Source organism: Lontra canadensis, unplaced genomic scaffold (assembly GCF_010015895.1).
Source record: "Lontra canadensis isolate GAN:19392208 unplaced genomic scaffold, GSC_riverotter_1.0 scaffold94, whole genome shotgun sequence".
Classification (NCBI taxonomy): Eukaryota; Metazoa; Chordata; class Mammalia; order Carnivora; family Mustelidae; genus Lontra; species Lontra canadensis.
The window spans coordinates 2,467,373-2,479,406 of record NW_022631088.1 but is presented as its reverse complement, the minus strand read 5'-3'; the positions used below and the strand labels follow the sequence as shown (position 1 = coordinate 2,479,406).

Here is a 12,034-nt window from a genome sequence, read left to right as displayed (position 1 = left end):
GTTCATTCTGAAAATTCATTAAGCTGGACTCTTACACTTTTCTGTTTAAATGTTATATAAGTTAAAAACAAAGTTGTGAGTATGTTAAGTGATTCATGGAAAGGTGTTTTGAAGTTAATGTTAATTGGAATTAACAGAACAAAACTACGATAACACTGTAATAGTAAAAACTCTTTGTGTGTGTATACACAGAGGCCTGCGGAAAGGACTGCAAGTAGGTGGTATTTCAGTTTGTTATTTTTCTGTGTAAATTAGCACCTTATAGAGGGGGGAAGAAAACCCCATGTGTCTGCCGCTGGTTGTATTGCTATACTAAAAACAAGATTGTATTGTCCTTGACTGTGCCCCCTAAATTGGGGTAGGTAGGGTGATTGCCTAAAGCTGGTAGTTTTTTGGTTTGTTTTGAGATTTATCATAAGGTAAGTAGTATCGTGACTGCCCCCCTTTGCTTTCAGATGTGACATTTATGAAGATGTGAATATGTTCCTGTTTCTTGATCTGTTTTTCCTTGTTTCCTAGGTTTTTGTGGAGACCCTGGATAAGTGTTTTGAAAATGTTTGTGAATTGGATTTGATCTTCCATATGGATAAGGTACCTTCTCTCCCTAACCAGGGTTACCAGAAAACTAAAAGCCTAGGTTATTTCTATCTGCCTCTACTCCTGTATGTTCTTTTTGTGGCTTTTATTCTGGGAGTAGTCCCAGATGTTGTGTTTCATTTAATAACTTAAGTTTAATAGTTTTGGGAGCGTGTTGCTAAGATCTGTTACCAGTTTTAACACACACATGAGATTACTGGGCCTATGTCATCGTTCATGTTTTTATAGACAGACTTCTTTTCTTGGCAGAGAGCAGTGACGTCACTATGATGACTGACCGCCACACCAGTGGCATGAGAAGTTGTTTTATGTTGATTGTAAAATGAGTTCCCTTGGCATAATCCAGTGACAGTGAAACTTTGGAATAATCATGATGTAGACCTAGCTAGTAAAGGTTATAATTTTCCCAAAGAGGAACAGAGTGACTCAGACATTTATAACATCGTTCGAGGTCAGGTGGTATTCTGTAGGGAAGCAGACCGTTGGGCAGAATTGAAGTACAAAGTACATGTTCTCAGGTTTGTGCTGCTGGCATCACTTTGACATGGCCTATGTCTCCATGTGCCAAGTTAAAGGTGGGAGATAGCCAGCAAGGGGATAGGACCTGCCGCATGTATTTTATCCGGCCGGGCTCATGCCGTGTCCAGTGTCATTGACCTTGGGTGTGCCTGCTCCTCATTTCCTTCAGCTGGTTGTCACCGTGCCCCATGGCCCTTGGAGAAAGGGAATGATTTTTTAGGAGACTACAACTCATTGCAAAGCCATGATCCTTTTTACTCTGTTTTCATCCCAACGAGGTAGTTGTTTTTAGATCCATCATCACTAGCATTGCCGTCTGGAGGACCTTCTTGTCATTTTTCAGGAGGATCTTCAGTCTCCGTTAACTCTCCTGAGATGTGGATGACACTCTCCGGGCGAATGCAGTGAGTGCATTCTCAAGGTTGGATGTTGGAGTGAGTGACGTTTTCTCTCTAACAGCTAGGTTAGTGCTGAGACTCCCTGAGCAGCCTGGTACAAGAGAATCACAGAAGCCCATTCTTGCCAGACATACTTTCCTTGGGGCTCCCCGATAGGCTCAAGGCATCCAGAGCTCACTGGTGCTTTTGAGGAGGTCACTCTCCCTTTCCATGTGAAAGAATCTTAGAAACTTCAGAGCGCTCTTCGCCTCCTCTTTGCAAGCATTTAGAGTTGCTTTGAGCTTGTCGATTGTTCAAGATGCTGTCTTGTAATTTCCTTTAAGGAGAGCCATAGGTCAAACCCAGTGTCCCTCTCTGCCGGTGGGCATGGCTTTAAAAGGAAATAAAAAGCCAACAAAATGTTGTTCTTTCTCCTGTGTCTTATCTTTAAGTAAGTTCCATAAAATAGTTTGCTGCTGCTGCACATTCCTTTCACAGTTTATAACCTGTCTATTTTTAGTTGCTCATGTGACGTCAGGAAATTACCCTCCAGATTCCCTGAGATCTTTGGAAAGTGATGGCGCAAGGAGCCAGGGCCTCACGCAGCTCACCTTTACAGTGCAGAAGGGATCTTTCAGCAGGTGACTTTTTTTAGTTCACCTCAGGCTTGTCCTTGCCCTCACATGGAACTCACATAGGTTGCTAATTCAGGCTTATATTCTAGGGCTAGGTAGGCAAAGGACCTGTCAGAAGACAATAGGAATGTCACCTTGAACTCCATCCTTCTGGACTGAAGAAACCTCTCTATCCTAAGTCTCCTCACCTCCTCGCCCTCCCTTTCTTCCTGGCTTAAAGGAAAGTGTGTTTCATCCCATGTGTAGAGCCAGATCCCCTTCCTGTCTCGCCACCATACACCACAGTGACTCGGAGCTGTCTGTATCTGTTCCTTCTCCTGGGGCCACAGTCTCTCACAGAACCCACCTGTTCCCTTGCTTCTGCGTCCTTTTAACTGGTGTCTCATCTCCAGTCTTGCATTTAAGGTGAACATTTTGAGTGCGTGAGTGATTCACATCCAGTCTTGCATTTCTGCTTCATCTGTTCCCTTTCTGGAGCCCTATCTCCTGGTTTTCACTCTCACCCAAAAGGCACTGTAATTTCCTAATCCTGTTTGCCAGTATCACCTTCTGGATGGTTTCTGCAGCATTCAGTACTACTGATTCTTCATGAAGTACTGCCTTCGTAGTCCTTTTTCCACCGGTGCTTCTATTACACAGAACCCTTTCGGCTCTTACTCTCTTCCCACCTCTGTCACTAACTTATGTCATCAGTCATCTCTTAACTCACTCTTCTCGCACTCCTGTTTCTAGCCTAGATCTCATCCTGTTGTCTTACTTAAATTATCCGTCTGGGTCATTCCCAAACTTGTCATTTCTAGTCCAGGATGGCCCGAGTCCCATGCCTGTATTTCCCGTTGCTGGAGGCATTTCTCCCTCCTTTCATTCCAGCATCTTACTTCTTCCCGCCGCTTCTTATCCAGAGCCAGGTTTGGCCTGTGTCTCCTGAAAACCGTTTCTTCCGCCAGCCTTCCTTTTCCACTGGTGCAGCCACCATCCTCTGGCGAGTGCACTCAAAACCTCAAAACTTTGCCTCCCGCTTCTTTGCTAGGAATAGCCAGTCAGTTGCTAAAACCTGTCACTTCTCTCCGTAGACTCCTTATATCTATTCTTACATTCACCAGTTATTAACATTTGTACACTTGCTTTTATATCTCTCTATATGCATATATGGTTTTCTTCTCGACCCATCTGAGTTCGTTGCAGACGTCATGACCTCTCATCCCTAAATACTTGAGCAGACATCTCCTAAGAGCAAGGACATTGTCTTGCATAATTCTGTAATTAAGGCAATATATTAACCACAGCATAATTAACATATTTGAAGTCTAACACCAAAACATACTATTATTCAAAATATAGTTCATATTTAAATTTCCTCCCTTGCCCCACTAATGTCATTTATATTTTTAACACCGATTCCAACTATGGGTCAAGCACTGTCTTTAGTTATGGTGCCTCTTGATTTCAGTTGTGTCTGTCAGGTTTTCTAACCGTACTTCCTCTTCCTTCTTGTTGATCCTGCATGTGGGAAATATATATAAATATATATATATATATTTATATATATTTCCCCCCCCCCCAAAGCCCCCATTAGACTAGCTGCTCCCTTGAGCACAGACCAGTTTTGGTCCTGTTATCAAGCCTTGACCCCCTGGCCAGGCATTCAAGGCTGTCTACAGTTGTCCCTATTCTATCTTGGCCTTGCTTACCATTTCTTCTTGCCAGATACCTCTGCTGTAGCCAGACTGGACCAGTCTTAGTCACGTTGTAATTCCTGCTCAGAGCCTCTGCCTGAATTGCCTTTCACATCTTTTTGTAACTGAATCCAACCTGTCATTCAGGCTCAGCTCACATCCTACTGCCCTAAAGCTTGTCCTCATCACTCTGGGCTATGATGACCTCTATGGACCACGGAGTGCTATTTCTGGCCATATGTTACTTAGTTTATATAAGCTTCTGTGTTTTCCATACTTGATTAGATTATCCTTGTCTTTGTGTTTGCCCTGTCTCCCTCACCAATTCCAGCATGGTACCTGAGTGAGGTTAATCTTCACGGTGAGCGTTCCAAGGATTGCCAGCTACCTAGACTCATCAGGTTGTTCATGGTTTAAGCTGCTACAGGCTGGGTAAAGTCTGATTTCACAGTCTCTGGGGTAGTCTTCAATCCAGACTGTGCCATTTGGAACTTTTTTTGCCTGGGGCATTTGATTCCCTTTTGATTTCAGAGATACCCAAATAGCTCAATGTCATGACTAAGTTGGGTGTTGATGTTAATTATGATCAAATAAAACCATATGGGATGCCTCTCTGCCTACTTATAATCTCTCTCTCTCTCTCTCTCTCTCTCTCTGTCCAATAAATAAATAAATAAATCTTGAAAGAAAAAAAAACGAAAGCATACGGGTAGCATAACATTTTGATCTACGAGTTGCTCATCAGCAAAACTGGATTTGGCACTCAGCTGGACTTTGAGAATTTGGTCATCAGAGTCACAATTCAGTGGCTGCATCAAGGGAGTTTATCCAGCCTTTTTATGGACTTGGGTTTGCCATGGGCTGTCTCAAGAGGGTTGGAACGTATGTTTTTGGGAGGGTCTGAGGCCAAGAAACCTCATAGTATGGAATTTAAAAATCTCTTGTATGGACTGTATAGACTGCTGAAGTGGGAAAATGCTGAGCGCTCAAAATTGGAATGAACTGCTGAGCCCAAGATGAAAGGATCATAAATGTCATAAAGGACGGTGCTTCCTTAATGTCCCTTCTGGGAACAGAGCTTGTGATAACGGGCTCATTAAGGCCCTCCACACCCCGATGACTTTAAGGCCCTCCACACCTTAGTGACGTTGAAGCAGGTATCCTGATTGCTAGTCTCCAAAAATGGAAGACAGTGAGGAGACACATACTTTGTGTGTTTTTAGTGCGGAAGAAGCTACTGTTTTGGCATAGAAGAATAAGACATTCCGTTTGAGTTCTAGTGCTTGAGAAGGTCCTAGTTGGCATGCTGACCATCCCTGGCTACCTGTGTCTTTCTGGCTTACGCCTAAGAGGAAGGAGGGGAGCCTAGGCCAACCTTTGGTCCCATTGCATTCCCAGCCCTTCTCTGCTGATGTTTGATGGATAAGAATTTTGTGGCAGAATATTTTTCAGAGGCCAATATCTTATCCTTTCAGAACAACTGGCAGAGACTAGCAATGACGATTTCTTAAATTTCTAACATCACTATACTTTGTTTAAAGAGAAAGAAAAGCCGAGACTGCTCCAAACCACTCTTACTGTCTGCTGCACTACTTCACGGTCCTTACTTCTTGAACTTTGCACTGCCTCATCATCTGCCACTTGAAATTGCGAGAGCCTGTTTGCTTTGTTTAATCATTCCTTATTAATGGTTAAGGCGTTAAGGGCATTGGGATGATAGTGTATACAACATAGCAAAATCTGACCTTTAGAGCTCTCTGTTTGTTATCCTGCCTTTTCAATAAAACCCAATGTTTGTCCAGACTGTAGTGAGTAGTAAATCTTAATACTAATGATATTACTTGGCTATATTGCAGCTGAAACACATTATATATTACTTTGTTGTTTTGTGGGTACCCTAAAAGTCTGGAAATGAGCTCAGTTTTACTGTTCTTGTGTTATCCTTTGTGATCCAAGAGAGGGTTGACCTATTCTGAAGCAAAACCCAGAATTTCTTGATCCCTAGCTGAGAACCCTTGTCAGGCTTGGTGTTTGTATCGGTCTAAGTAGACAAGGTAATACGTAACTCCAAACTTCCAGTGGCTTATATAGCAACACGGTTTTTCACTCATGCTGTGGTGTCTCTGTTCACTATAGTCACTTGGGTGTTCAGGCTGATGACATCCTCCTCACCATGTACTTGCAGCTGGACTGACATTTCATTGGTCTGGCAAGTCACCTGCCCACACCTACGTGGCTAGGGAAATGCCTTCCTTCCATGTGCCTGGAACGGGGCCGAGGGGCGGGGGTTGGACCTGATATAGTTTTGAATGTTACTAATGACTACCACACTTTCTACTACCACACTTATTTTCTTGGAGGAGAAGCTGACATTTGCTTCAGGATCAATTTATGGGCAGGAACCTAGAAGTTTTGGTATCCGAAAGATAGAGCAATGCTCACGAAAGAGGGAAGCATAGTTGACTCTTAGAAAAAGGCATCTCATGTAGCAGCTTTTCAGTTTTTCTACCAAAATATATGACATTCCTATCCGGTACCTCTCACATGATCCTTAACAGAATAAATTGCTTCCACCTCCTTCCTTAGAGAGGCTTTCCTCAAATCATCTATCCTTACCTTGGCTCTCTGACCTAAAGCACTAATGTCTGTTAAGAATGTTGTTTTATCTTTTTTCCCTTCTGATTATCAGACGAATAAAAAACATTTATTAATGAGGAGGACCCTGTGCTAGATATGGAGATGCAAAGATGGAAAAGAAAATGCCCTACCCTCAAGAAGCTGATAGGCCAGTTAGAAGGGTGGGTCCCTTAGAGATGTTCCTTGGTCTTGGAGGAAGCAACATTTTTGGAAAAGACACCGTAAGTTGAGTATAATTTCTCGGTAGGCATGGTGTTATATGAGTGGGCTCTCGTCTTGCACTACTTTTTATAGAAGTGAGCACAGGCACCGCATTTAGTCCCATGTATATAGTATATCTGCATATTATTGTTACCTTGTAAAATTAAAGTGTATATGAATCATTTATATAGAATAATATAGTTCCTAATCATGAGTTCTGTGATTTAATGATATGTGATCAGTGGTAGAGAAAGAAAAGTGGGACTTTGAAGAGATGTGTTTCTGAGTCTAGGCTCTGAAGTGGAAGTGGCCAGGGACGGTGGCGACCTACCTGCGCTCTTGGCTGGGCATCTGGGGTCCTAGACATGGGAGCACATGTTAGGCAGCCTGCTGAGCACAGCGGCTGTTGCTGAGTCATAACAACACGGGTGAGGCTGGGCAAGTACCACAGGTGTGGCAGCCCAAAGTCAGGTAGCTGGGGAAAAACCCTAGCAGTGTGTGGTAGAAGGTCATTGCTGCCCAAGAGAGGCAGTGAAGGCTGTACAAATTCCTGAGCAGAGACTCACCAAGGGAAGAGATACACAGAAAGGGAAGTTCATATCCATCCAGTCTGGTGCCAGGCATTGCACTAGGCACTTTATGCCCAGTCATCTTTCATAAAGGGGATGGTAATACCCGTGCATAACAGACCAGCAAGCTGACGCTCAGGCTGAAAGGCCCAGAATATTAAAGACCCACATTCTTGGGGCGCCTGGGTGGTTCAGTCACTAAGCATCTACCTGCCTTCGGCTCAGGTTGTGATCCCAGGGTCCTGGGATGGAGCCCTGCATCGGGCTCCCTGCTCAGCGGGAAGCCTGCTTCTCCCACTCCCACTCCCCCTGCTTGTGTTCCCTCTCTCACTGTGTCTCTCTCTGTCCAATAAATAATCGTAAAAAAAAAAAAAGCATGAAGACGGCTGATAAAACAAGTGTGTATATTGTAAACAGCCACATTCTTTGCATTAAAGCTCAGATGTCAGAATTCGAGAGTTTTAAAGCATGAACGTTATATAGATATGTAGACATTTATGAGATTGGTCCATTTTTAATTCCAAAACCAGAATTCTAGGAGGCAAAGCAGTAGGAAGTGAAGGTATGGCAAAAGGTGGGGAGGAGTGTGTGAACATTAGGAGAGACTTGGAACCACCCATAAACTCAGCTCCAGCTACGCAGAGTCAGCCAACGCAGGCGCTGTCGACAGGTCGGGTAGTGCAGTTTTTCATTGAATTGCTGGTATTTACTGTCCCTGACCCCCTCGACTAAATGCCAGCAGGGCCTCTGCCTCATACCTGTGCAGATGCCGTCTGGGGTGAGAGCACAGTGTAAAGGACTGAGGCTGAGCAGACTGGAGAGCCTCGTTGTCTGCGGTGCTGAGTCCAGCGGGCATTTTCCAGGGACCTTCTCATGGAGCTGTTTCCACACTTCCTCCTCCTCAGAGCCATCTTTGTTCTAGTTCCCATGGCACACGTTCTCCTGGTCTTTTATCTACCTTTCTGGCCATTCTGTCTGGCCTTTTAGGCTTCTTGTAGTTTAATCCCGCTTCTCTTTTCTTTTAGACACTCTCTTCTTAGGAAGTCTCATACAGCCATCAGTCTGCTGGTGACTTCTAAATTACCAGCTGAACTCACTTCGTTTTGAACTCCCTCATGTCCAAAACCGAGTCTCTAGCCCCTGCATCTCCAGACCGACAGTCCTGACTTACCCTTCAAGAAAGTCTTCGAAAACCCTTGTTGACATTCCTCTCCCTGCCCATAGATGAAATAAGTATACTTTCCTTGTCCCCCCACAGCACCCCTCAACTACTTTTGTCATTATCTTTAACATCGTGTGTTGTTCTTGCTCGTTTACCTGATTAAGAGCATGGACACCAGAGCCTGCGTGCCTGGGCTTGAGTCCTGGTTCTGCAGTAGGAATTGTATGACTTGTGTCTTAGGAACTGACGCGTGGACGGGAATCAAGAGAGCGCCTAGCCCTTGTTTGCCCCTCACCCACCTCATACCATGTTAAGGTGGGCATCAGACTGTCTCGTTCACCCCTGTGAACCTGGTCAACACAATACTTAGTACATTCTGGTTACTCATTTCTTGTTGAATTCATGTTATCTATCCACTCTTCTAGGTGCCTGGTAAAGTTAAAACATTCCTATCTTTATGAACCTTATATCTGGTAGGGGAAGATAAAATGTATATTAGGTGGTGGTAAGTGCAGGGGAGAAAATAGAGCAGGTCAGAGTTGGGTATATTGGGTGGCTGGGGAAGGCATCTCTGATAAGGTGGCACATGAGTAAATACTTGAAGAAAGTAGAAATGAGGGACGCCTGGGTGGCTCAGTTGGTTGGACAACTGCCTTCGGCCCAGGTCATGATCCCGGAGTCCCAGGATCGAGTCCCGCATCGGGCTCCCAGCTCCACGGGGAGTCTGCTTCTCTCTCTGCCCTTCTCCTCAGTCATGCTCTCTCTCACTGTCTCTCTCTCAAATAAATAAATAAAATCTTTAAAAAAAAATTAAAAAAAAAAAAAGAAAGAAAGTAGAAATGAGCAAGATGTGGCTTTCTGGACGGGAACCTTCTAGGTAGATAGACTAGCAGGTACAAAGACCAAAGAGCTGGAGGCCAGTATGGCTGGATAAAAGTGAGAAAGGTGGGAAGTTCAGTTCAACTGTGTTGAACAACACAGTTTTGACTTTGTGGGCCTACTTATATGCAAGTGTTGTTTTTTTAATAAATACAGTCTAGTACTGTAGATGTATTTTTTTCTTCCTTATAATTTTCTTAAACGTTTTCTTTTCTCCAGCTTACTTTAAGAATATACACTAGAGAGTACATATAACATACAGAATATGTGTTACTTGACTCTTTATATTATTGGTAAGGCTTCCAGTTAATTGTAGGCTATTAGGAGTTGAGTTTTGGAGAAGTCAAAAGTTCCACACAGATTTTTTACTATGTCGGGGTTTGGGGAGGAGTAGTCCGTGCCCCTAACTCCCAAGTCATTCAAGGGTTCTCTGTAATAGGAGTTGAGGTACGGTGGGAAGGAGGATCAGATTGGTCACTGTAAATCATTGTTACAGAAGAACTTGGTAAGAATTTCTGCCTCTGCAGAGGGGAACTGTGTAAGTGTAGGGAATGACTTTCGAGAAATGTACCATGTGCGTGTATTGCCTGTTTATGACTTGGTGTCTTAAGGCCCACTGCACTAAATAATATAGGCAGTTTTCTCTCTCTCCAAGCCTTATTGCCTAGCATGGTAAACAGTTAAATCGCTCTCTGCTGCTCTAAGGCAAAGTCTGAGCTCTAAGCCAAATAAATTAATAGATGGTCTACAAACTAGCCCCTTCACCCTAGCCTAGGAACTATGATTTACACCCAGAGCACAAGTGCGGAGGGCCAAGGGAGTGTGGGCAGAGCAAGGCTAATGGCCCAGAGTGTGCCTTAGGATACGTTTATGAGTCTGAAGGCAGATGGATCTGCAGGCCTGGTGAAAACAATACACTAGATTTAATTCCCAGTCACCGTGAAATCTTTGTGGCCTTACCTGTTAATGACCTCAAGAATCAAGGTTCACGTTCTGTAGAGAACAAATTATCGAACCCATTTGTGATGTTAGCCAGGTCTGTACCATGGTACCATAAGATATTTTCAGCAGCTATAGCAGAGGCCTGCCCTGGCCCAACCCCACTGCTTTATCTGCTGAGACTATTGAAGAAAAGTCATCCTGTCAAAGCCAGGAGCTGAGCATTTCCCTGTGTGGCCCTTTAGATTTTCAGACTCCGCATGCCTGAATTTACCCTGTATGTATCATGTTTAATGATGTTAGTTATGGAAACCTCCAGAAAGGAATGGAAGGCTCTCTGCTGACTGGGCCCAACCTTTTGGACTTTAAGACTGCTACTCCTTTTCTTACCTATAGAGAGAGAAATGGATGTGTGCCCCATATCTCATTTCCCAGGCACCCTGCTGATTTTCTCTTTGTGCATTTACCCTTGAGTGTATGCGTGCTTTAATCTAGATGGGCGGTGGCATCTACATTTCTTTCTTTCTTTCTTTTTTTTTCTTAAAGACTTTGGAATTTTATTTTATTTTAGAGAGAGTGAGAGCGAGAGTGCGGGTACACAAGTGGGGGGAGGGGCAGAGGGAGAGGGAGAGAATCCCAAGCAGACTCCATACTGTGGGCTGAGCCTGACACAGGGCTCAATCCCACAACCCCGAGAACATGACTCGAGTCAAAACCAACAGTCAGACACCCAACCACTGAGCCACCCTGGCGCCCCATGACATCTGCATTTCATTCTGACCAAGCTAATGGCTGTGTTTCCCAGAGTGTGTGATATCCCTTCATGTGGATGACCTGCTACTGCACCAGACCACTCATATTCTCCTCCCTCCTCCACCTCCTTTCCTGCCTACCCTTCACCCACTACCCTCTCCACCCAGTATCTTCTCTCAACATCCCCAGTCTGTCGGCAACATCCTCTCCTTTAACGCATGAAGTCTTGGGATGCCTGCTTTACTTCCTAGTTCTAAGTGATCACCAGGTGATCTCAGTTCTTCGTTCAGTATTTTCTCCAGGTCCACTTTTACCTTTTCTTCTCTTTTCCTTTTTTTTTTTCTCTTTCCGTGACCCAAATCCAGGTAACTAACATAGAGCTCCAGCAACTAAATCCAGTCTTTCCCGCAGCCTTCCTCACTGGTCTGATCCTCCATAGAAAATATTTCTCCCATTGTCCCTTTAATCGATATTCTTCCCTTTTGCTTCCAAGGATTTCTGGATCATGGAGCCTCCTGACCCTTAGGATCTCTGTGCTTGGGGACCCTGGCCACTCAGGCCCATGAGACGTGTCTTCCACACACACAGTGCCAGTTCGCACTTCTTTGCCTGCACCCACACCAGTCCCTCTTCACTCCCAGCACCCTCACATCCCCCTGTCAAGCTTTCCAGGCTTCAAGACCCAACCCAAGTTTTACATTTGATGAATTTTTCTCTGAACTCCAGTGTTGTGGTTCTCCAAGTTACCTTTCTTGGCCTTGCTCTAACGTTTTTAGTCCTAATTGTTTCCACTATATTGAAAACTGTCGGAATAGTGTCAGTTTGTAATGCTGTGTTGGTTTTCTAAACAGCACAGAGCACTCAAACATAGTTGATTAGTCGATGTAATAAATGTCCTAATTCTGTATGTGTTCATGTGGGTGTTTTTTTTTCAATTTTCAAAATACTTTTCAGATACAATGTCTGATTAGCACAGCTAGAGGCCTCTTTTTGTAAACAGATTTTAATTAGTTTTTAACTTTGAAGGTTTCTGACCTGTGCATGCTGGCTAGTTTCAGGGTAGGACTCTCTGAGATTTGCTGTTGCTCCT

The 12,034-nt window shown here is 44.1% G+C and overlaps 1 protein-coding gene across 2 annotated transcripts in view; it reads left to right on the top strand.

Annotated features, from left to right (window-relative positions):
• LOC116854778 (AP-3 complex subunit sigma-2) overlaps window positions 1-12,034 on the top strand; it is a 51,200-nt gene that overhangs the window by 19,884 nt on the left and 19,282 nt on the right. Inside the window, exon 4 of one of the 2 annotated variants that reach the window (XM_032836938.1) lies at window positions 520-591. The exons of the other annotated variant lie outside the window; for it this stretch is intronic. Within the exon in view, the coding sequence (XP_032692829.1) occupies window positions 520-591 (72 nt within the window). The remainder of the gene's footprint in view (window positions 1-519; window positions 592-12,034) is intronic. 2 annotated transcript variants of the gene reach the window in all.